The following is a 24,848-nucleotide window of genomic DNA, read 5'->3' as shown; positions in this document are numbered from 1 at the left end:
AGTTCAAGACCAGCCTGGTCAACATGGGGAAATCCCATCTCTACTAAAACTACAATTATCTGGATGTGGTGTTGAGCACCTGCTGGCCCAGCTACTTGGGGGGCTGAGGCAGGTGGGTCACTTGAGCCCAGGAGGTCGAGACTTTAGTGAGCTGTGATCGTGCCGCCACACTCCAGCTTGGGTGACAAAGTGAGACCCTGTCTCAAAGAGAAAACAAAAAACTAATAAATTTAGGTAATTTTCTATTTCTAAAATAGAATTTTGATTTTCTTTTTTTTCTTGAGACAGAGTTTTGCTCTTGTTGCCCAGGCTGAAGTGCAATGGCGGGATCTCGGCTCACTACAACCTCCGCCTCCCAGGTTCAAGCGATTCTCCTGCCTCAGCCTCCCAAGTAGCTGGGATTACAGGCATGCGCCACCATACCCGTCTAATTTTGTATTTTTAGTAGAGACGTGGTTTCTCCATGTTGGTCAGGCTGTCTTGAACTCTAGACCTCAGGTGATCTGCCCACCTCGGCCTCCCAAAGTGCTGAGATTATAGGCATGAGCCACTGTGCCCGACCGAATTTTGATTTTCTTATATACAACTCTTAGATAATTTAGGAGTTAAAATGTGAAACACTGTGCCTAAAAGAAATTAGACAACTAGTTCTGAGTAGAGAAATACATTTTTAGAAAAGAAAACTTCAGAATTTTCCTGAAAAGTACAGTTTTTTGTTCCACAGTTACTTTCAGTTAACTGTAAGCCTGTACTATAGGCCAATGCTATCCAATAGAGCTTTCTGTGGAAATGTTCTGTATCTGTCCTGCTATGTATGGAAGCCATTAGCTACATGTGGAATTGAGCACTTGAAATACAGATACTGACTGAAGAACTGAATTTCACATTTTATTTAATTTTGATTAATTTACATTTAAGTAACCACATATGACTAGTGCAGCAGTTTTGGGGTGATAATTTTGTCTCCAGGCCGGGCGCGGTGGCTCAAGCCTGTAATCCCAGCACTTTGGGAGGCCGAGACGGGCGGATCACGAGGTCAGGAGATCGAGACCATCCTGGCTAACACGGTGAAACCCCGTCTCTATTAAGAAATACAAAAAACTAGCCGGGCGAGGTGGCGGGCGCCTGTAGTCCCAGCTACTCGGGAGGCTGAGGCCGGAGAATGGCGTGAACCCGGGAGGCGGAGCTTGCAGTGAGCTGAGATCCGGCCACTGCACTCCAGCCTGGGTGACAGAGCGAGACTCCGTCTCAAAAAAAAAAAAAAAAAAAAAAAAAAAAAAAAAAAAAAAAAAAAAAATTTTGTCTCCAAAGGATATTTAGCAATGTCTGCAGTTATATTTGGTTGTCAAAATGAGGGAGGAGCTACTTGTATGCACTGCATAGCAGGCAGGGACACTGCTAAACCTCCTACCGAGCACATGGTGGCCCCTTCCCTCTAAAACCAAAGAAATATTTTGCCCAAACTGTCAGTGGTGCTGAACTTTAGAAACCCTGGGCTAATAACTACTCTGTTTTGGCAGATATAGCACGGAACATATGGATTTTATGTTCATGTTTATTTATAAATTAACTTTGACTAATATAGGTGAAGAAGTCAGAAGTCTAGTTTAATTTGAAATAGTTAACAGTTTTTGTATCTGAAAGTTTGGTGATAAGGTTAGAGCAATGAAGTGAGATTTGTGAGTCTGCTGTTCTGTTTTGTCTGTTGACATAGGAGGCAAGGGCTTGTTTTTGTTTCCTTTCTCAGCTGAAATACTGAGATTGAATATTATACGAAATAGTGAACCACCATCTTTCATGGTTGTCAAATGCTAGGGTTAAAGCTGACTCAAAATGTTCACAGATATATTCTGAAGTATTTACAATTAAATGACATATTGCTTGGAGTTGATAGTGGCTGAATCTGAGTGATGGGTATGTGGAGGTTCCTTGTATTATGCTTTCTACTTTTGTTTGGGCTTGGATTTTTCCTTATAAAAAGTAAAAAACAAGTACTTAGACATGGGCATAACCAATAATGATAGGATGAGAAATGTGACGAATAACTTATTTTGTTACAGAAATAGTATTCATTTTACATGCCCGCATTTACTCTTTTACAGTTGCCAAGTTGTATTAATATGTTCTGTTTAAAAAATAGTGTCGTATCATTTAAAAAAGTCACTGCATCTATGGTACTGACATCGTTTCCCTCTTACAGATTGTCCTGGGTCACATAATGCCAGCTGAGCGTAAAAAGCCAGCAAGTATGGAAGAAAAAGACTCTTTACCAAATAACAAGGAAAAAGACTGCAGTGAAAGGCGGCCAGTGAGCAGCAAGGAGAGGCCAAAAGACGATACCAAGCTCACTGCCAAGAAGGAGGTCAGCAAGGCCCCTGAAGACAAGAAGAAGAGACTGGAAGATGATAAGAGAAAAAAGGAAGACAAGGAACGCAAGAAAAAAGACGAAGAAAAGGTGAAGGCAGAGGAAGAATCAAAGAAAAAAGAAGAGGAAGAAAAAAAGAAACATCAAGAGGAAGAGAGAAAGAAGCAAGAAGAGCAGGCCAAACGTCAGCAAGAAGAAGAAGCAGCTGCTCAGATGAAGTAAGGCAGTTGATTGTATTTATTGCTGTGAGGGAATGGGAAGATTGGAAAATTTGGGGAAAAAAACATTATTTGAAATGTAGCGTCCTGGGTGCAGCTCTTTAAGAATTGGGAGTATCTTAATTTACTTGTTAGGTTAGTTTCACTGACTAGGGGTATGCTAAAGGTGTGTTAATTATTCAAATTAAATAATAGTAACAATCTTTAATGAGTACTATTCCAGGTCTTGGGTAATCTGTGTTTTGTTTTAAATTTTATTTATTTATTTTGAGATGGGATTTTGTTTAGTCGCCCAGACTGGAGTGCAATGGCGCGATCTCGGCTCACTGCAACCTTTGCCTCCTGGGTTCAAGTGATTCTCCTGCCTCAGCCTCCCGAGTAGCTGGGATTACAGGCACCTGCCATCATGCCCGGCTAATTTTTGTATTTTTGTAGAGATGGGGTTTCACCGTGTTGGCCAGGCTAATGTTGAACTCCTGACCTCAGGTGTTCATCCGTCTCAGCCTCCTAAAGTGCTGGGATTACAGGTGTGAGCCACCACGCCCAGCTGTTTATTTTTTAAGACTTTTTTTCATACAAAATTAGGCATGGTGGCGCGCGCTTGTCGTCCAGTTACTCGGGAGGCTGACGTAGGAGAATCGCCTGAACCTAGGAAGTGGAGGGTGCAGTGAGCCAAGTTTGTGCTACTGCATTCCTGCTGGGGCGACAGAGCAAGACTGCATCTCAAAAAATAATAATAAAATAAATAAAACAAAAACTTTTTTTCGTGGTATGATAATACTCCATTTTTTTAAAAAATTGAAAACCTTCAGTTGGCTGCTGTTTCTTGAGTTCTTATGTATCAGGCCTTGTACAGAATATATTAGCATCTATCCTTAGGACAATCCCAGTGAAGTAAGTTTTATGATCCTCATTTCACAGATTAATAAAATGAAGTTTAAGGAGGGTTAAGTTGATTAAGGTCACAGCAAATAGTAGAGCTGTTGGGATTTAAAGCTAGGTTGGCCTGACTTTAAAACTTTTGACTATTCATTAAGCACAATTCCACAATGCTTTCCATTCTTATCTTTATTTAAATCTATTTTTAACCTTGTAAATCTGTGCAAGTAAATAATAAACTAGTGAAAAATGTAGTTCTTAGAGGAAAAACACCAGAGATGCATCAGCAGTAACTTTGTTGAATAGCTTAAGCTCTTCTCTAAATATGAAACTTATTAGGCCAGGCATGGTGGTTCACGCCTGTAAACCCAGCACTTTGGGAGGCTGAGGCAGGAGGATTGGTTGAGCCCAGGAGTTCAAGACCAGCCTGGGCAATATAGTGAGACCCTGTCTATGTGAAGAAAAATAAGGGAAAGAATAATATATAACTTATTTATTTTTTAATTAAAAATTTTTTTTTAAATTTAAGAGGGCAACTTACCTTTTTTAAGCTTCATTTTGTGGATCTCTAAAATGAGGCTCGTAGAATTTAACTTCATTGGTACTGTCTTAAGGATATTTGCTAATGTATTTTTACAGTGCCTGGTAACATAATAAGAGCTCAACAAACTCCAGCCAGGCTGGAGTGTAGTGGTGTGACGGCAGCTCACTGCAGCCTTGACCTCCCAGGCTCAAGCCATTCTCCCACCATATCCTCCTTGATAGTGGGGACTACAGGTGCGTGCTACCACACCTGGGTATTTTTGTACTCTTTGTAGATAGAGTTTCACCGTGTTGCCCAGGCTGGTCTTGAACTCTTGGACTTAAGAAGTCCTACTGCCTCAGCCTCCCAAAGTTTTGGGATTATAGGCATGAGCCACCATGTCTGGCCTAAAATAATCGTTTTTTGGAAATGATGTCTTGCTATTTTGTCTAAGTCTGTAATTGCTGAGCTCAAGCGATCCTCCCACTACAGCCTCTCTAGTAGCCGGAACTACAGATGTACACCACTGTGCGTGGCCAAATATATAATTTAAAAAGCTTTTTGCAAGCACGATTTTGTATAGACCTCTAGAACAGCCACCTTTCTTCTCAGAGTTGTTCTTTAGAACTTCTGCTTTCTTCCCTTTTTTGTGGTGGTGATGGGGGCATTGCTGTGTTGTTACCCAGGCTGGAGTGCAGTGGCTGTTCTCAGGTTCCATCATAACGTACTGCAGCCTCCAACTCCTGGGCTCAAGTGATTCCTCCTGCCTCAGTCTCCTGAGTATCTGTCATTACAGGCTTGTGCCACCAGCCCTGGCCAGGACCTCTACTTTTAATAAGGAACAGAAGCCTTAGGTCTGCAAGACTATAGTAGTGCCTAGTTTTGGAATATTCAGAACCATGATTCTTTAGAGATTTTTTTTTTTTTTGAGACAGGGTTTGCTCTGTCGCCCAGGCTGGAGTACAGTGGCCTGGTCTCAGCTCACTGCAATCTGTGCCTCCTGGGCTCAAGCGATCCTCCCACCTCAGCCTCCTGAGAAGCTGGGACTACAGATGCATACCACTACGCTTGGTTAATTTTTGTATTTTTTGTAGAGACGGGGTTTTGCTGTGTTGCCCAGGCTGGTCTTGAACTCCTGAGCTCCTGGGGAAATTTCAGATATATGCAAAAATAGAGGAGTATAGTGAACTAGTCCCTCATCTACCTAGCATCAATAATTACACACTTTCTCCCCCTGGAGTATTTTAAAGCATCATAGCATTTACCCATAAAAACTTCATTATATATCTTAAAGTGTTTTCAGTGCAGCTGAAAATTGAGTTATTTAATGTATGTACGTACTTTCTTTTCTTTCTTTCTTTTTTGAGAGAGTTTTGCTCTTGTTGCCCAGGCTGAATGCAATGGCACGATCTTGGCTCACCCCAACCTCCGCCTCCCGGTTGAAGCCATTCTCCTGCCTCAGCCTCCTGAGTAGCTGTGACTACAGGCATGCGCCACCACACCCAGCTAATTTTTGTATTTTTAGTAGAGATGGGGTTTCTCCATGTTGGTCATGCTGATCTGGAACTCCTGACCTCAGGTGATCCACCCATCTTGGCTTCCCAAAGTGCTGGGATTACAGGCGTGAGCCACCACACCCAGCCTTGTACATACTTTCTTAAAATGTACTTTCACTGCTCATTTTGTATTTGTGTGTTGCTGGGAGACTTCAAAGAGATACTCATCTGTCCATGTTATCAGTGATAGAGGCCACCTTTCTGTTAATATATTGTAGTTTTTAGTGGAAAAATCAAATAATTATCTTGTAACTCAGGGGTGATTATCTCAGAAAGATGAAAATCTACTTTTTTAGAGATTTATAGATATGTGTATAATTTTTTGAGACAGGGCCTCACTCTGTCACCTAGGGTGGAGAGCTATGGTGTCATCATGACTCACTGCAGCTTCAACTTCCCGGGCTCAAGCGATCCTCCTGTCTCAGCCTCCCAAGTAACTGGGACTACAGGCCTGTGCCACCACGTCCAGCTAATTTTTTAAATTTTTTGTGGAGATTGGGTCTCACTCTGTTGCCCAGTCTGATCTTAACTCCTGGGCTCCTCCCACCTCAGCTTCCCAAAGTGGAGATTTAAGTTATATATTTTGTTATCTCAAAAACTTCAATAAACTTCAAAATCATATTGTTTGTCACCCCTCACTCCTGCCTATTTTATTACTTCTGCAATTTAAATTGTTCTGTCTTTTTAGAGGAAAAATAGGTATATTTGTTTTTAGTTATTTTTTTCAGTATAAACTGAGTCTACTAGCTTTTTATTAAAAGTTTCTTATTTGATAGTTGTCTTCTGGTTCCTTTCCAAATTTTCTAAATCACTTGAATATTTAAGAGTCCAAACCTGGCAAGGTACTTTGTTAAAAGGTTTGGCTAATGTGCTGAGTATGGAAAAACAATATCTAACATTTCAAAACTTTTTTTTTTTTTTTGAGATAGAGTCTCACTCTGTTGCACAGGCTGGAGTGCAGTGGCATGATCTTGGCTCATAGCAACCTCTGCCTCCTGAGTTCAAGTGATTCTCCTGCCTCAGCCTCCCGAGTAGCTGGGACTACAGGCGCGTGCCACCATGCCTTGCTAATTTTTTGTTGTTTTTAGTAGAGATGAGGTTTCACCATGTTAGCCAGGATGTGTCGATCTCCTGACCTTGTGATCTGCCTGACTCGGCCTCCCAGAGTGCTGGGATTACAAGTGTGAAGCCACCGCCCGGCCTCAAAACATTTTTAATGCGTTCTTTTATAGTACTAATTCTTTTTTTTTTTTTTTTTGAGACAGAGTCTCACTCTGTTGCCCAGGTTGGAGTGCAGTTGCGTGATCTTGGCTTACTGCAGCGTCAGCTTCCGACTCCCAGGTTTAAACAATTCTCCTGCCTCAGCCTCCCAAGTAGCTGGGATTACAGGCGCCCACCACCATGCCCAGCTGATTTTTGTATTTTTAGTAGAGACGGGGTTTCACCATGTTGGCCGAGCTGTTCTCAAACTCCTGACCTCAGGTGATCCACCTGCCTCCCAAAGTGCTGCCTCCCAAAGTCACCATACCTGGCCTTGTAGTGCTAATTCTTTAAAGAATTCTTTGTGGATTTTTTCTTTTCTCTTTGCCCATTGCTTTTATTTGTTTCACATTTTATATCCTTCCCAAACATACTATATTTTTCATAGTAGCATTATATGTCTTACCTAGTTAACTTGCCGGTTGGCAGAATGATTTTTAATTTAATCTAGTCAGTATCCTCCACTCTATGACATTTGTTATCAACCTACAGTACTGGGCTTCTCATTAAGATAATACTTGTTAGCGTAAGTCATTAGTAAAATGTGTTTATTTATTTATTTATTTTGAGACGGAGTCTTGCTCTGTCGCCCAGGCTAGAGTGCAGTGGCACCTTCTTGGCTTACTGCAACCTCTGCCTCCTGGGTTTAAGTGTTGTGCCTCAGCCTCCTGAGTAGCTGGGACTACAGGTGAGCGCCATCACACCCAGCTAATTTTTGTATTTTTAGTAGAGATGGGATTTCACCATATTGGCCAGGCTGGCCTTGAACTCCTGACCTCAGGTGATCTGTTTGCTTTGGTCTCCCAAAGTGCTGGGATTACAGGCATGAGCCACCACGCCCGGCCAGTAAAATGTCTTTAAAAGTAGTGAAAGGCCTTTTGAATCTTGTAGATTATTATACTTAGATAATTTTTTTCACTGGTTTTTTACTCGTAGGGGATTTGTGTATAATGCTTCAAAATATAGAGAGTATTTTATGTATTTGTTTGTTTTTATATAGAGAAAAAGAAGAATCCGTTCAGCTTCATCAGGAAGCTTGGGAACGACATCATTTAAGAAAGGAACTTCGTAGCAAAAACCAAAATGCTCCGGACAACCGACCAGAGGAAAACTTCTTTAGCCGCCTTGACTCAAGTTTGAAGAAAAATACTGCTTTTGTCAAGAAACTAAAAACTATTACGGAACAACAGAGAGACTCCTTGTCCCATGATTTTAATGGCCTAAATTTAAGCAAATACATTGCAGAAGCTGTAGCTTCTATTGTGGAAGCAAAACTGAAAATCTCTGATGTGAACTGTGCTGTGCACCTCTGCTCTCTCTTTCACCAGCGTTATGCTGACTTTGCCCCATCACTTCTTCAGGTCTGGAAAAAACATTTTGAAGCAAGGAAAGAGGAGAAAACACCTAACATTACCAAGTTAAGAACTGATTTGCGTTTTATTGCAGAATTGACAATAGTTGGGATTTTCACTGACAAGGAAGGTCTTTCCTTAATCTATGAACAGCTAAAAAATATTATTAATGCTGATCGGGAGTCCCACACTCATGTCTCTGTAGTGATTAGTTTCTGTCGACATTGTGGAGATGATATTGCTGGACTTGTACCAAGGAAAGTAAAGAGTGCTGCAGAGAAGTTTAATTTGAGTTTTCCTCCTAGTGAGATAATTAGTCCAGAGAAACAACAGCCCTTCCAGAATCTTTTAAAAGAGTACTTTACGTCTTTGACCAAACACCTGAAAAGGGACCACAGGGAGCTCCAGAATACTGAGAGACAAAACAGGTGATTTTCAAATGTTTCTCAGAGTTGAGAATTTATTTTTGGAGCTCATACTTAAAAATGTTTAAAGTCTTCATGCCACTGAAAGAACTTATGGAAAAGGGCTCCTTACAGGTGATTTCTTAACATTCCAGGAAAATTTCAAAGTAGAACAGTCTGAGTACTCATGTTTTAATGTGAGTCTACAATAGATTTTGTTTCTGATTTAAAAAAAAAATCTGCCAAGTAGATGGTGATTTTCACCTTGTGAATGTGTAATTTCTTCCTGTGATTTTAAACACTACTTAATAATTGAGGGATAAATTTTCCTTTTTTGTCACTTAAACTTACCTGCTAATATTTTTCTGTGTGCTTTAATGTTCTCTCTATAACAGGTTTGCTTTCATTGTTTTGTATTTTAAGTTCTTTATGTCACTGTTGCTCTTCTTAAGAAAATGAGTCATTAATTACCAGTGGTATTTCAGATTAGAGTTTTGGGAAATAATGCACAAAATAAGCTATGAAAAATTTCTTAAATGCAACTTCAAAACTCATTTGTAGGAGTCTTCTTCCTTGGGGCATTCATTTAAAATTCTAAATGAGGAACGTACTGTGCCTGTGGTAATTGGTGAAAAGACCTGACTTTGGGGCCAATTTTGATTGTTAAAAGGTATTGTAGGCTAGTGTGTAGTATTTGTACCTGAGAAGCAACAGGAAGTTAGAAGTTGATGGAGTTGCTGGGCATTAGGTCAATTTCTGTGGAGGATGGATTTGGAGGGGGGCTGAGGGGGTGTAGAAATAAGGTAATAGCCATAGCACGTGGCTGAGTATTAAACTATTTTAATATTTCTACAACTATATTGCATGGTTGAGAATCTGAAATTACTGTTGATCAGAAATTTGTATAGGAGAATATCCTTTTCTAGTTTCATAAGTCTGTGGTAGGGGAGGAGTGGTTTAAGTAGTTACCGCTAGAAGATGATTGACTTAACCAGAAGACTGAACAGGAATAGTGTATGCCAGTAGTACAGTTAGGGCAGGGTCAAGGTAGAGACTGTGTGGTTAAATCTTTGTGGCTGAAGGTCACTCAGAGGTGAGAATTTTAGATGGCAATGGTGTTACCAATAGTTCTTTTAGGAAAAAGAAAAAGACTTATCCTTGTTTTGTGTTTTGATTTGCGAGGACTGGTTTAAACTTTGAAGAGGCAACCTGAGAATGTACTTGTACCATCAGTAATGGACTAAAAAGGATTATGGTGGTGCTTTATTCATACTTCTCACTTACTGAGGGCTTCCTAATTATGATTTCCATATGCTTTGTCAGTTTCATAGTCCTTTCCTCATACATTCTACTTAATACATCATAACTGATGATTTGTAAGTATGCTAATAGTATGCTAATGATTGATTAGTTCTTGGCTACTTTGAGGGTGTATGTGTGTGTATTTGCTTTTGATTGGACTCAGAATCTTGGAGAGTGAAGAGATTCTATGATGTTTTAATCCAATCCATTAACCTTTCCGAAGTAGGAAAACATTTTATAGATTATCTAACAGATAAGATTATTTTTCCTCTGAATACTTCCCAAAGGAGCTCAGTTCTGTCTGTGCCATTGCACTGTTGGTAACACTTACGGGCTAGGAATTCTTTTGTTACATCAAGTGGAAATTTAACTTGCCACAAAATGGTTCACTTTGATTTGGTTCTTTTTTCTGGTATGGATGGAATACAGGTACTTGAAGTAGGAGACCTATGAACTTTTTACCTGTTCATAATGAATGAAATACAGAAAGAGTGAGCACTTAGAAATTATTATAGGAATTTTCAGGCTGGGCATGGTGGCTCACACCTGTAATCCCAGCACTTTGGGAGGTCAAGGCGGGTGTATCACCTGAGGTCAGGAGTTCTAGACCTGCCTGGCCAACGTGGTGAAACCCCATCTCTACTAAAAACGCAAAAATTAGCTGGGCATGGTGGCAGGCCCCTGTAATCCCAGCTACTTGTAGGGGGCTGAGGCAGGAGAATCGCTTGAACCCCGGAGGCAGAGGTTGCAGTGAGCTGATATTGCGCCATTGCCCTCCTGCCTGGGGGATAAGAGTGAGACTTCATCCCCGCCCTGCCCCCAAAAAACAAGGTTTATAGGAGTTTTCAATGGTCATAGTATTCCTACTATATTTTTATGGAAATGTCCAATGGTTGGGGATGGAAAGGTGGCCCTTTACCACAGATGGTTTGAGGAACACTGGTAGAGGACATACGTGTCCACTTTTATTCCCATGACAGTATCTCAGATATTCACAGACTGCTGTGATGTTTCCCTTTTCTCTTCTCTATGTTAAATACCTCCAGTTCTTTCAGTTTGCTCCATGATTTCCAGACACTTCACTATGCTTAGGATACTTGTTTTGGATGCATTCTTTTCTATCTGTGACCTAAAATTGCCTTTGTTTTTATAGCTACCTTGTCGTTCTTTTGGTTTTTGTTAAACTTATTTGCACTAAAGCTTTATTTCTCATATGAACTGCTGACAAGCCACTTCTTCTTCACCTTAAACTAGTGAAATATAATTTTTAAAGCCTAAATGTGTACTTGCTTATCTCTATTAAACTTTATTTAGATGCTTTTGGTATATTATTTTAGCTTTATGAATGCTTTGGATATTGATTACATGTATATTAATAATACACAGTACTGGCTGGGCGCAGTGGCTCACGCCTCTAATGTCAGCACTTTGGGAGGCTGAGGCAGAAGGATCGCTTGAGCCAGGAGTTTGAGACTAGCCTGGGCAACATGGTGAAACCCCATTGCTACAAAAAATATAAAAATTAGCTGGGTGTGATGGCACGGGCCTGTAGTCTCAGCTACTTGGGGGCTGAGGTGGGAGGATCACTTGAGCCTGAAATGTCAAGACTGCAGTAAGCCATGATCGCACCACTGCACTCTAGCCTGAGCGACAGAGAGAGACCCTGTCTCAAAATAAAAACTGAATAGTACTTATCTTCTGGTCATATTCAGCTTTGATAAGCAGCTCTTCTATTTTATTATTCAAGTCATTGATACAAATTTGAAAAGGATGTTGTTAAGAACACAGCTTTGTGGCGTTTCCCTAGAAACTTTTATCCATTTGATACAGAACTATTAATCCATAGTTATTAGAGAAGTTTACTTATGTAGTGTAAACTGACCTTAGCATTGTCACAGCCTATTTATTTATTTATTTAGAGATGGAGTCTTGTGCTGTCTCCCAGGCTGGAATGCAGTGTCACGATCTTGCTCACTGCAACCTTTGCCTCCCGGGTTGAAGCAATTCTCCTACCTCAGCCTCCCAAGTAGCTAGGATTACAGGCCTGTGCCGCTATACCCAGCTAATTTTTGTATTTTTAGTAGAGATGGGGTTTCGCCATGTTGACCAGGCTGGTCTCAAACTCCTGACCTCAGGTGATCCGCCTGCCTCTGCCTCCCAGAGTGCTGGTATTACAGGCGTCAGCCACCGTGCCTGGCCATCACAGCCTTTTTATCAAGGGAGACTTTGCCCATTTAGATGTAATGATTTGAGGATGTGTGAATCTTAATCACCATGTAGAAAATAATTGGCATATGGCTTAATAAATCACTCATGCCTTAGGATCGCTTCAACTTGAGCAGCCACTATAGTGAAGAGGCAGAGACGTGACTAAGTGAAGAAAACATGAGGAAAGGATTAATGCACAATCCCTACTTGGCCTAATGATAGTTTCCTACCTACTACGAGGATACATTATGGTGTTCTGCTAAAATGATCATTTTTTCCTTCCCAGTCATTATCCAGTAGCTGTGTGTTTTTTTGTTTTGTTTTGTTTTGTTTTGTGGCAGGGTCTCACTCTGTTACCTGGGCTAGAGTGCAGTCGTGTGATCATGGCTCAGCGTAGCCTTCCTTGACCTCCTGGGTTTTAAGGGATCTTCCTACCTCACGCTCTCAAGTAGCTGAGACTACAGGCCCGTGCCACCATGCCTGGTTAATTTTTTAATTTTTTTATAGAGAGAGAGCTCCCTGTGTTGCTCAGGCTGATCTCAAACTTCTGGGGTCAAGTGATCCTCCCGCCTTGGCCTTCCAAAGTGTCGGGATTATAAGTGTGAGCCACTATGCTCAGTGCTACCCCACCTTTAATTAACAAATAAATTAATTAATTTTTTGAGACGGGGTTTCACTGTATTGCCCAGGCTGGAGTACAGTGGTGTGATCTCAGCTCGCTGCAACCTCCGCCTCCTGGGTTCAAGCAATTCTCCCACCTCAGCCTCCCGAGTAGCTGGGACTATAGGCACATGCCACCACGCCCAGCAAATTTTTGTATTTTTAGTAGAGACGGGGTTTTGCCATGTTGCCCAGGCTGGTCTCGAACTCCTGACCTCAGATGATCCGCCTGCCTTGGCCTCCCAAAGTGTTAGGATTATAGGCGTAAGCCACCGTGCCTGCCCCCTACCCCAACCTTTAAAATAATTTTTGTAAACATAGAGATATGGTCTCACACTGTTGTCCAGGCTGGCCTTGAACTCCTGGGTTCAAGCAGTTCTCCTGCCATGGCCTCCCAAACTTGTGGGTTTACAAGTGTGAGCCACTGCACCTCTCACCCAGTAGGTATTTTGAGGTTTTTCTTTATCATAGGACTAAATAATGGGCAATCGTTCTTCCAGTAAGGTTTCCCTGAAGTGTGGTAAAGCAAGAAAACTAAGCTAGCTGATATTTAAGATTCCTATGTAGTTAAATTTCTTTAAACCTTTTATTCAATATCTTTTATTATTTTATTTTGTTTTTTTTTGAGACAAGGTCTCACTCTGTCACCCAGGCTGGAGTGCAGTGGCAGGCTGAAGTGCTCACTGCAGCCTCCACCTCACGGCTCAAGCAGTCCTCCTCCTGAGTAGCTGGACCATAGGCACGCGCCACCACACTTGGCTAATTTTTTGTATTTTTGGTGGAGACGAGATTTCTCCATGTTGCCCAGGATGGTCCCAAACTCCTGAGCTCAAGCCACCCACCTGCCTGGGCCTCCCACAGTGCTGGGATTACAGGCATGAGCCTCTGCCTGGCCAATATCTTTTCTTTTTTTTTTTTTTTTTTTGAGATAGAGTGTCACTCTGTTGCCCAGGCTGGAGTGCAATGGTGTGGTGTCAGCTCACCACAGCCTCCACCTCCCGGGTTCAACTGATTCTCTTGCCTCAGCCTCCCGAGTAACTGGGATTACAGGCATGCGCCACCACGCCCAGCTAATTTTAATTTTGTATTTTTTGTTTGTTTATTTTTAGTAGAGACGGGTTTTCACCATGTTGGCCAGGATGGTCTCGATCTCTTGACCTCGTGATCTGCCCGCCTCGGCCTCTCAAAGTGCTGGGATTACACGCGTGATCCACCACACCCAGCTGAATATTATTTTTTATTATACATTTTGGTTAAGTGATTGACCTGGTGAGTTACAATTATTAGAAATTTAAAAATATCATTCAGTAGTAGTTGCCTATTTGGAGTTAATAGCTTTACTTTCTTGGTGACTTTTGCCTGTTAAAATGTTAAGTGCTCTTTATATGCTTTGAAATGCTTTGTACTTTGAAATATTGTAGAGGTCCTGTTAGTATATTTTGGACATTTAATTGGATGAAGAAGTGATTTAATTTTTATTGGCTATAACTCAGTTATGTTACAGAATTTGTTTCTTTTTTTTTTTGAGACGGAGTCTCGCTGTGTTCCCCAGGCTGGAGTGCAGTGGTGCAATCTCGGCTCACTGCAAGCTCCGCCTCCCGGGATCATGCCATTCTCCTGCCTCAGACTCCTGAGTAGCTGGGACTACAGGCGTCCGCCACCGCGCCCAGCTAATTTTTTGTTTGTTTGTTTCTTTCAGTATAGTGAAATCATGAATTCAGGTAGTAGGCCAGAATTCTTATTTGAGTAATCTTGATGTATCTTTATTCCTTTTTTTCTCTCTAATTGATGGAAGTGGTTACAAGTTTCTCTTCAGCACCCATGACTTAGTACCTTCATGATTGCAGGCTTAGTCTGACAGCAGTGAGTTGACAAAGTTCAGGAAAAAGCATTTAAGTAGAATGCAGACTTTTTCCTCTGCCCATTGTTAAAAAAAACAGTCAGAGGTTTCTTTTATGAATGATAATTCTCGAGGCATTATTGACTGATACTGAAACTTAAAAACACATCAGCAAATAATGAAATGGTACTGCTTTTACTTTCACTTTCCTTCCAGGTGAGTTGTACCTTGCTTCACAGGTAGGTTGTTTAATTAATTGGTAGTATTTAAGCACAATTAAGATGTTACTTCTCTGTACTTTAGACTTAATGTTATAGCTGTAATGTTCTAAGAGCTCTAAAATTGTCTCCTAGATATTCTAATTGTGTTTAAATGACTGTGCTGTAGTAGTAGTACCCATTTTAATGGGTACAGTTTTGCTTTGCTATGTTCTAGAGTCTTTTTACAAGATTATGAGACATCCATAAATAAATTAATTCTAAAATGAAACCAAAAGAAAATCTAAGATAATTTTTTTTTTGAGACGGAGTCTCCCTCTGTCTGCAGGGTGGAGTGCAATGGCACGATCTCAGCTCACTGCAACCTCTGCTTCACAGGTTGAAGCAATTCTCCTGCCTCAGCCTCCCAAGTAGCTGGGACTACAGGCATATGCTGCCACGCCTGGCTAATTTTTTGTGTTTTAGTAGAAACAGGGTTTCACCATGTTGCCCAGGCTGGTCTCGAAGTCCCAAGCTCACGCAGTCTGCCCGCCTCGGCCTCCCAAAGTGGTAGGATTACAGGCGTGAGCCTCTGTGCCGGAGTCTCACTCTGTCACCTAGGCTGGAGTGCAGTGGCACGATCCTGGCTCACTGCAACCTGCACCTCCTGGGTTTCAAGCGATTCTCCTGCTTCAGCCTCCTGAGTAGCTGGGATTACATGCAGCTGCCACCACACCCGACTAATTTTTATATTTTTAGCAGAGACAGAGTTTCACCATGTTGGCCAGCCTGGTCTCCTCACCTCAAGTGATCTACCCGCCTTGGCCTCCCAAAGTGCTGGGATTACAGACGTGAGCCACCGCGTCCAGCCAAGAAAATCTAAGATAATTCTAAGCCAATTTTTATTAAAATTTGACAGAATGCTGGAGGAGATATAAAACCCAGAAGTTTTTCTGGGGTCTTCTTCATGATCATTCTTTTAGAGATTTTGTCCATGTGTTATATTTAATTTTGTATGATTGCACAAGGTCAAAGTTAAAATGAATGTTCTGTATTCTTGTCAAGACTATTTTCCTTTTTAATTTGGCTAATGATTAATAGAATTTGGCATTGAAGTTCTTGCCTTTCCTTTATTAGGCTTTGGCACTTTTTTTCTCATGAAAATACCATTTTACATTAACATAATGAATCACATATATGATCCTTTTTTTTTGAGACAGGGTCTTGCTTTGTCATCCAGGCTGGAGCATCATGGCGCAGTCATCGCTCACTGCAGCCTTGATATCTCCCACCTCAGTCTCCCAAGTAGCTGAGACCACAGGTATGCACCACCACCCCTGGCTAATTAAAAAACATTTTTTTTGTAGAGACTTGGTCTCATTATGTTGGCCAGGCTGGTCTTGATATCTTGGGCTCAAGTGATCCTCCTGCCTTGGCCTCCCAAAGTGCTGAGATTACAGGCGTGAGCCACCACACCTGGCCTATATGATCTTAATTGATCCTAACAGTACCTTTATTGTATAAATGCCTATATTTTGAAGATGGTAAAACAAAGGGATTAAAGGGCTTGCCCAATATAACATGGAAAGTGAGAGACAGAGTCAGGTTATTTTCTTCCTCTTCATACTGTACTTTTCACAATTACATAATATCCATCCATATTTACATTTAGCACTTGTTTTTGAAGTGTATAGTATACATGTTAGCCACTCAATATTTACCAAGTCAAATCCAAAGGAGAGAGGGACCCAGAAAAGGAAATAGAATAAGCTGTTCTGTGGTGAAGGCTTGTCTTCATAAATGTGTTTGAGAAACATTTGAACTTCGCTAGAATGTACAAAGTGGATAATTATAATTTGAAAGGCAACATAGTCCAGTATTTCAGAGTGTGGACTCGAGCTAGAGCACTGTCATTTGCACATTCTGCAATCTTGGGCAAGTTACCTAGCATCTCTGCTTCAGTTTTCCCATCTGTAAAATGGGCATAACAATAGTTCTGTAACTCTGAGGTAAATGTGAATCATGTAGTGAATTCATATGTGTAAAAGCACTTAATAACAGTGTCTGGCACATTGTAAGTGTTTAGTAAATGTTAGCTAGCTTTTATTAATAGATTGCCTGCCTGACCTTTCTGAAAGACATTTGAATGAGAATTTCTCTTTCTGTCTTTTTATGATTTTATAAATTTTTATGTTAAACTTCTTAAACTTTAGTAGCTCACCTGAGGTTGGGAGTTCAAGACCAGCCTGACCAACATGGAGAAACCCCGTCTCTACTAAAAATACAAAATTAGCCCGCGTAGTGGCGCATGCCTGTAATCCCAGCTACTCAGGAGGCTGAGGCAGGAGAATGGCTTGAACCCGGGAGGCGGAGGTTGCAGTGAGCCGAGATTGTGCCATTGCACTGTAGCCTGGGTGACAGAGCGAAACTCTGTCTCAAAAAAATAAAAATAAGTAAAAATAAAATTTATTTTTTAGGATAATACAAAACAAAAATTAAGTAATAAAATGAAGGAAATATTTAAAAAGTCAAAAAAATGGAAAAGAAAAAAGTTCTCTTAATATTATAATTTTTTAGGCATTAATGAATTTTCTCATTTATGATGTATAATGCTTGACTCAAAAATTGACTGGTTTTTTTGGTTGGTTTTATAATATTAAATTAGTAATACAAAAAACATTCAACTGGGTGCGGTGGCTCATGCCTGTAATCCCAGCACTTTGGGAGGCTGAGGTGGGCAGATCACCTGAGGTCGGGAGTTTGAGGCCAGCCTGGCCAGCATGGCAAAACCCCGACTCTACTGAAAATTTAGAAATTAGCTGGATGTGGTGGTAGGCTCCTGTAATCCCAGCTATGTGAGAGGCTGAGGCAGGGAGAATTGCTTGAACCTAGGAGGTGGAGGTTGCAGTGAGCCGAGATTGTGCCACTGCACTTCAGCCTGGGCAACAGAACAAGAATCCCTCTCAAAACCAAAACAAAATGAAATAAACAAAAAAAAATACTCCATAAAATCAAGGACTGGGCCGGGCGCGGTGGCTCAAGCCTGTAATCCCAGCACTTTGGGAGGCCGAGGCGGGTGGATCACGAGGTCAGGAGATCGAGACCATCCTGGCTAACACGGTGAAACCCCGTCTCTACTAAAAATACAAAAAATTAGCCGGGCGTGGTGGCGGGCGCCTGTAGTCCCAGCTACTCGGAGGCTGAGGCGGGAGAATGGCGTGAACCCGGGAGGCGGAGCTTGCAGTGAGCCGAGATCGCGCCACTGCACTCCAGCCTGGGCGACACAGCGAGACTCCGTCTCAAAAAAAAAAAAAAAAATCAAGGACTGATGTACCTTAGAGATTCTTCTGGACAGTGATGTCTCATGTATGTTGCAGAAAGGAGGGCAATTTTTTTTTGTATTTTTATAACAAAGTGTAAGAGTTGGCATTGATTTTGTTCTCATTACTTACTGTTTACATCTGTAAAAGGGGACAAGTACCTCTCTAGTGTGCAATGATATTGCAGGAGGGAATGCACTAATTTATAAGACACGTAGTAGTGTGACAGGGATTGGCAAACTATGGCTTGTGGGCCAGATTAAGCCTATGACTAGTTTTTCTACAGCCTGTCACCTAAGAATGGTTTTTACTTTTTTAAATGGTTGAAAAATAGTCAAAAGTAGAATGTTTTGGGAAGCATGAAAATGATTTCAAGTTCAAATTTCAGTGTTCATAAATAAAATTTTATTACAGTCACCCTCATTTGTTTACATATTATCTGTGGCTGCTTTTGTGTAACGTTAGCAGAATTGAGTAGTTTCAGCAAAGACCAAATGGTCTGCAGACTGAAATACACATTGTTTGCCCCTTTACAGAAAAAGTTTGCTAACCTCTACTTTATGACATTCTCAAAAGAATGGCTTAAATTCAGCTTTATGTAATTGATGTATTTCTAAAAAGGCAGTAATTAAAATATATGATGAAATCATGTTTTCAGCTTGATTTTGGTTATATTTTCTGTGATACATTCTCATGGAATTCACATGAGAAATTTTGGTCATATTTTTTGATAACTGATAGAAAGCAGAGATACTTGTTGGTCAGATGTGTTGTGTAATATTTAGTTCCCTCACATGGGTTTTCAAAAACAATTAAACTGAAAACCTTTTCCTATGAGTTTCATAAAGTTACAAAAAATACCCTGACATTTTTAGCTTACATTTAAACATGTTTAATTTCATTAGAATTTCTAAATGATCCTTGGGTTTATTTATTTATTTTTTGAGGCAGGGTCTCACTCTGTCACCCAGGCTGCAGCGCAGGCATAGTTGCAGCTTACTGCAGCCTCGACCTCCTGGGTTCAGGTGATCCTCCCACCTCAGCCTCCTGAGTAGCTAGGACTATAGGTGCCCACCACCGCATCCAGCTGATTTTGTTTTTTTTTGTTTTTGAGATGGAGTCTTGCTCTGTCTCCTAGGCTAGAGTGCAGTGGTGTGATCTTGGCTCACTGCAACCTTCGCCTCCCAGGTTCAAGTGATTCTCCTGCTTCAGCCTCCTGAGTAGCCAGGATTACAGGTGCATGCCACCATGCCTGGCTAATTTTTGTATTTTTAGCAGAGATGGAGTTTCACCATGTTGGTCAGGCTGATCTTGAACTCCCGACCTTGTGGTCCACCCGCCTCAGCCTCCCAAAGTGCTGGGATTACAGGTGTGAGCCACAGTGCCTGGCCAATTTTTGTGTTTTTTGTAGAGATGGAGTTTCACCGTGCTGCCCAGGTTGGTCTCGGACTTGTGGACTTAAGCAATCTGCCCTCTTTGGCCTCCCAAAGTGCTAGGATTACAGGCGTTAACCACTGTGCCTGGCCAATCCTTGGGGCTTTAAATGTTCAGGCACTATAATGAGTTATTTCTCTGCTTCATCTGTGTATCATCTTACTGCATGCTGTGGATTTAGTCAGTTCAGTAAATGTGTATTACTTAGATGTCAAGGAAAGGATATATGGCTACATCTGTCAGTTTTATATATAACAGAAGTCATAACTGTATTAATTGGTATTCTGTCCTGGTAACCAAGTGCTCGGTGTAAGATATTAAAAACAAAACAAAACAAAAGAAAAAAAACTGGGGGTTGGGGGGACAGGGGAGGGATAACATTAGGAGAAATACCTAATGTAGATGACAGGTTGATGGGTGCAGCAAACCACCATGGCACGTGTATACCTATGTAACAAACCTGCACGTTTGGCACATGTATCCCAGAACTTAAAGTATAATAATAAAAAAAAAAATGGGAGTAAAAGGCTTATGGAGCTATAAAACAGACAGACAAAACCCCAAATCTAAACTTCCCTTGAGGACGATTTTCACTGAATAGTAACTTAAGTACCTACTCATTAGTTGGGTAAGTTAGTGCTGTTAATGCATTTGATCATGGAATTAAGGGGAGGGTAAGGAGTATCAGTGAAGCTTTATAGTTTTAGTTTGCTTCCAGCAGGACTGGAGAGGAACTGGAATGCAGACTCAGGGAACCATCATAGAATGAAATCACTTTTAATGGAGCCAGCGCACAGTCACAGGCAAATCCCCACGTGAAAGTGAGGAAAAGTACTGTTCATTTTTGTTTTCCTAAGGTAGTCATCACCTTGCTACTGCTTATGTATTAGAAATCCTTAGTGTGATTATGTATCTCAGTGGACTGGATGTTTGTTCCTTGGATGACCAGAATGTCAGAACTTGTTAAGAGAAATAAAGTTTTGGGTTATGTTATTCTGAGATATATTTTCCAATTTCAAGTATGAAATAATGTTACATAGTAATTGTCATTAGGGGTTTTGAAATCTGTTAGAACCATTATTATCCCTTTAATATAATTTGCTTCAGAATAAACTCTTCAGTTTTTGTTTTTTAATTTTTTTTCCAACTAAAGTACCATGGAATAAACTCTTCAATTTTTACCTGTTAACATTTTTCTTAATAACATTGCAGATTTTTTTTTTTTTTTTGAGATGGAGTCTCGCTCTGTTGCCCAGGCTGGAGTGCAATGGTGCAATCTCAGCTCACTGCAACCTCTGCCTCCCGGGTTCGAATGATTCTCCTGCCTCAGCCTCCCAAGGAGCTAGGATTACAGGCACCCACCGTCGTGCCCGGCTAATTTTTATGTTTTTGTAGAGATGAGATTTCACCATGTTGACCAGGCTGATCTTGAACTCCTCACCTCAGGTGATCCACCTGCCTCAGCCTCCCAAAGTGCTGGGATTATAGGCATGAGCCACCATGCCCAGTCCTACATTGCAGATATTTTTAAGTAACTTGCTTCTTTTCTTTTTTCTTTTTTTTTTTTTAAAGACAGAATCTCACTCTGTTGCCCAGGCTGGAGTGCAATGGTGCAATCTTGGCTCACTGCAACCTCTGCCTCCCGGGTAGAAGTGATTCTTCTGCCTCAGTCTCCCAAGTAGCTGGGATTACAGGCGCCTGCCACCGCGCCCGGCTAATTTTTTAATTTTTAGTAGAGACAGTGTTTCACCATATTGGCCAGGATGGTCTCAAACTGCTGACCCTGTGATCCCACCTTGGCCTTCCAAAGTTCTGGGATTACAGGCGTGAGCCACCGCGCCCAGCCTAAGTAACCTACTTCTGAGCATTACTTATTTGACTAACTTACTTAATTTTGGCCGAGTGTGGTGGCTCACACCTGTAATCCCAACATTTTGGGAGTTTGAGGTGGGAGGATTGCTAGAGGCCAGGTGTTCCAGACCAGCTTGGCCAACATAGTCAGATTCCTATCTCTACAAAAAATAAAAGTAAATGGAAAAAAAAATTTTTTTTAATGACTTTTAACTTCCATAATGAGTTCTATTAGAACTTCTGATTAAAAGTTTTAACAAGCTCATTCAGAGTGCTAATGCTGTCTTTCATAGGTATGAATATGTTAAAATGCTATGGGTTTTTGTTTTAATTTTTAAAATTCATTCACAAAATTACTGAAAAAGTTTTGTGTTTGTAACAGTAGTCTGAAACAAATGTTTGAAGAGGGAAAAATGCTCTCTAATGACAATATTTTTAGAGAAGCACTTTTTAGCCTTGATTATTATGGTTAAACTATTTTAACGTTTTACTAATGTGTTGGTAGAATGATATCTAATGTATATTTAAATCATAAGAAAATGAAATTTCTCATTTTAGACCCCAATAGGCCAGATTTGAAAAGAGGAAATAACTGGATTTCATGAATCTATGCATTGATGCACTTGTAATGGGAACTAATATTTGGAAAATTGAAAATGTTGTTACTTGAATTGTTATAGTATTTATTTGTTTATGAGACAGGAGTCTTGCTCTGTCACCCAGGCTGGATTGCAATGGCACGATCTCGGCTCACTGCAACCTCCGCCTCCTGGGTTCAAGCGATTCTCCTGCCTCAGCCTCCTGAGTAACTGGGATTACAGGCGCACGTCACTGCACCTGGCTAATTTTTGTATTTTTAGTAGAGACGAGGTTTTACCACATTGACCAGGCTGGTCTCAAACTCCTGACCTCAGGTGAGCCACCTGCCTCGTCCTCCTCCCAGAGTACTGGGATTGTAGGCGTGAGTCACCATGCCAGACTGAATTGTTATAGTATTTAAACAAAAGCTTATGTGAGTAGAAATAGGGCAAAATGGGGAAGTTTTGACATTGTTTCAAATAATCCGGGAAGAATAAATATAGGCATAATTTTTCTGCCTTTTTCTCTGTAACTTTTAGAAGATGGAAGATGGCATTATAGAAAACCTTGTTTTCGGCCGGGCGCGGTGGCTCAAGCCTGTAATCCCAGCACTTTGGGAGGCCGAGACGGGCGGATCACGAGGTCAGGAGTTCGAGACCATCCTGGCTAACCCGGTGAAACCCCGTCTCTACTAAAAAATACAAAAAACTAGCCGGGCGAGGTGGCGGGCGCCTGTAGTCCCAGCTACTCGGGAGGCTGAGGCAGGAGAATGGCGTAAAAACCCGGGAGGCAGAGCTTGCAATGAGCTGAGATCCGGCCACTGCACTCCAGCCTGGGCGACACAGCGAGAGTCCGTCTCAAAAAAAAAAAAAAAAGAAAACCTTGTTTTCTTCACTGTTCAGAAGAAAACTTAAATAACAAGAAATAAAAAACTTCTAAGTATTACTTGTAAAAATAACTTTATAATTGACTTTGAAACATTGTATTTGTACTATGGTTTATAAATTTTGAATATTATAGTACCACATGGATATTTTGTATGTATAAAATTGGATCCAGCTATATAAGTCTCAGTGATTTACACGAATATAATAAGACTTTTACTCTATACATTTTGGTGTTTTCAGTAGTTTTGCATTTGTAGTTATGGGCTTATTGGTGTATTCTTGGAAAGTGGAAGAGTGGTTATGTCCTTAGTTCCTTGATACGGGCTGGCCTGAGTAAGTGGACTTCTCCGTTACCCAGATAAATAACCAGTACTTGCACAGTAGATTGAGAATTGGCTGTGGGGAAGACTGTGGGCTTTTTCAAAAGGTAATCTTGATTCAGATCATTATGGAAGTTTAAGGATAACTGATTCTGTTGTTTTTGAACCTGTTCAAAATCTGTTGGTTTTGAAAACTGAGTTGTGTAGTTGTGTTAAATATTTTTGGTTAGCTCTGTATGTCTGAGGGAAGTATGACAGTAATAAAAAGCCAAATAATTTTTTATTATTTTGTGATACGTTGTTAAATATGATATTTCTGATTCAAATCATGGAGGTTTGAGAATAATTGATTCTTTCTATAACCTGTTGCTTTTGAAAGTTGGCTTGTGTAGTTGTGTTAGTTTTGGTTAACTTTATCTGAGAAGAGTGTGACTGTAATAAAATACTGAATAATTTAAAATTATTTAGATGTGTATTGTTAAATATTGTGGTATTTCAGCAAGCATGTTTCATATTCTTTGAGGAACCAGTGTTAAAATTTAAATGTTCAGGTAAATTTGATTATACATTTCAGATACATTTTGAAAATATTAGATTCAACTGTTAAATAAAAATGAAAATTATACTAAATTTGTATGAGAAAATCAAATTATGGCATGTTTCCCATATGTAACAATTTGTGATCACATCTGTTTTGATAAGACTGTCAGATGATTTCATTTGTTTATAGGCGCATTCTACATTCTAAAGGGGAGCTCAGTGAAGATAGACATAAACAGTATGAGGAATTTGCTATGTCTTACCAGAAGTTGCTGGCAAATTCTCAATCCTTAGCAGACCTTTTGGATGAAAATATGCCAGATCTTCCTCAAGACAAACCAACACCAGAAGGTAAGATATCCTTAAAAACAAACATTGTGTTTTCTATAAGCACTGTCACTTACCTTTAGGCTTGTCAGATGTGCAGTATTGCGAATTTAAATTTTTAAAATGGCTTCAACATTTTAAAAATGGGCCAGGCATGGTGGCTCATGCCTGTAACCTCAACACTTTGGGAATCCAAGGTAAGAGGATCGCTTGAGACCAGGAGTTTTGACAGCAGCCTGGGCAACATAGTGAGACCCCATCTCTGTTTTTTAAAGAAATTTTTAAATAAAGAAATGGTGTTAAAACCTATTGACAACCTTGAAAAGCTATTTGAAATGATCCCTGAATGGAAGAGTCTCTGGACATAGAAAATAATAATTAACTCATATGACAATATGATGAGTTCATTCAGATTCTTATGTAATAGATAGGTATCTTTGAATTTCCTGGCAATTCTGTTTACTTAGAAATCTTAAGGGTGGCCAGTCTCAGTGGCTCATTCCTATAATCCCAGCACTTTGGGAGGCCGAGGCGGGAGGATCACGAGGTCAGGAGTTCAAGACCAACCTGACCAACACTGAAACTCCGTCTCTACTAAAAATACAAAAATTAACTGGATGTGGTGGCATATGCCTGTAGTCCCAGCTACTCAGGAAGCTAAGGCAGGAGAATCGCATGAACCTGGGGGGCAGAAGTTGCAGTGAGCTGAGATTGTGCCACTGCACTCCAGCCTGGATGACAAAGTGAGACCCTGTCTCAAAAAAAAAGAAATTTTAAGGGTGAAGTATTTGTTTTTTTTTTTTTTTTTTTTTTTTTTTTTTTTTTT

At 40.6% G+C, this 24,848-nt stretch overlaps 1 protein-coding gene across 1 annotated transcript in view; it reads left to right on the top strand.

Annotated features, from left to right (window-relative positions):
- UPF2 (UPF2, regulator of nonsense mediated mRNA decay) overlaps window positions 1-24,848 on the top strand; it is a 120,501-nt gene that overhangs the window by 5,561 nt on the left and 90,092 nt on the right. Inside the window, exons 2-4 of the mRNA XM_025397279.1 lie at window positions 2,201-2,583; window positions 7,802-8,581; window positions 23,886-24,046. Of these exons, the coding sequence (XP_025253064.1) occupies window positions 2,219-2,583; window positions 7,802-8,581; window positions 23,886-24,046 (1,306 nt within the window). The 5' untranslated portion in view covers window positions 2,201-2,218. The remainder of the gene's footprint in view (window positions 1-2,200; window positions 2,584-7,801; window positions 8,582-23,885; window positions 24,047-24,848) is intronic.

The sequence above is a fragment of the Theropithecus gelada genome, chromosome 9 (assembly GCF_003255815.1).
Source record: "Theropithecus gelada isolate Dixy chromosome 9, Tgel_1.0, whole genome shotgun sequence".
In the NCBI taxonomy this organism is placed as follows: Eukaryota; Metazoa; Chordata; class Mammalia; order Primates; family Cercopithecidae; genus Theropithecus; species Theropithecus gelada.
Note: the sequence above shows the minus strand (reverse complement) of the source record. Positions and strands in the feature narration are given on the sequence as shown.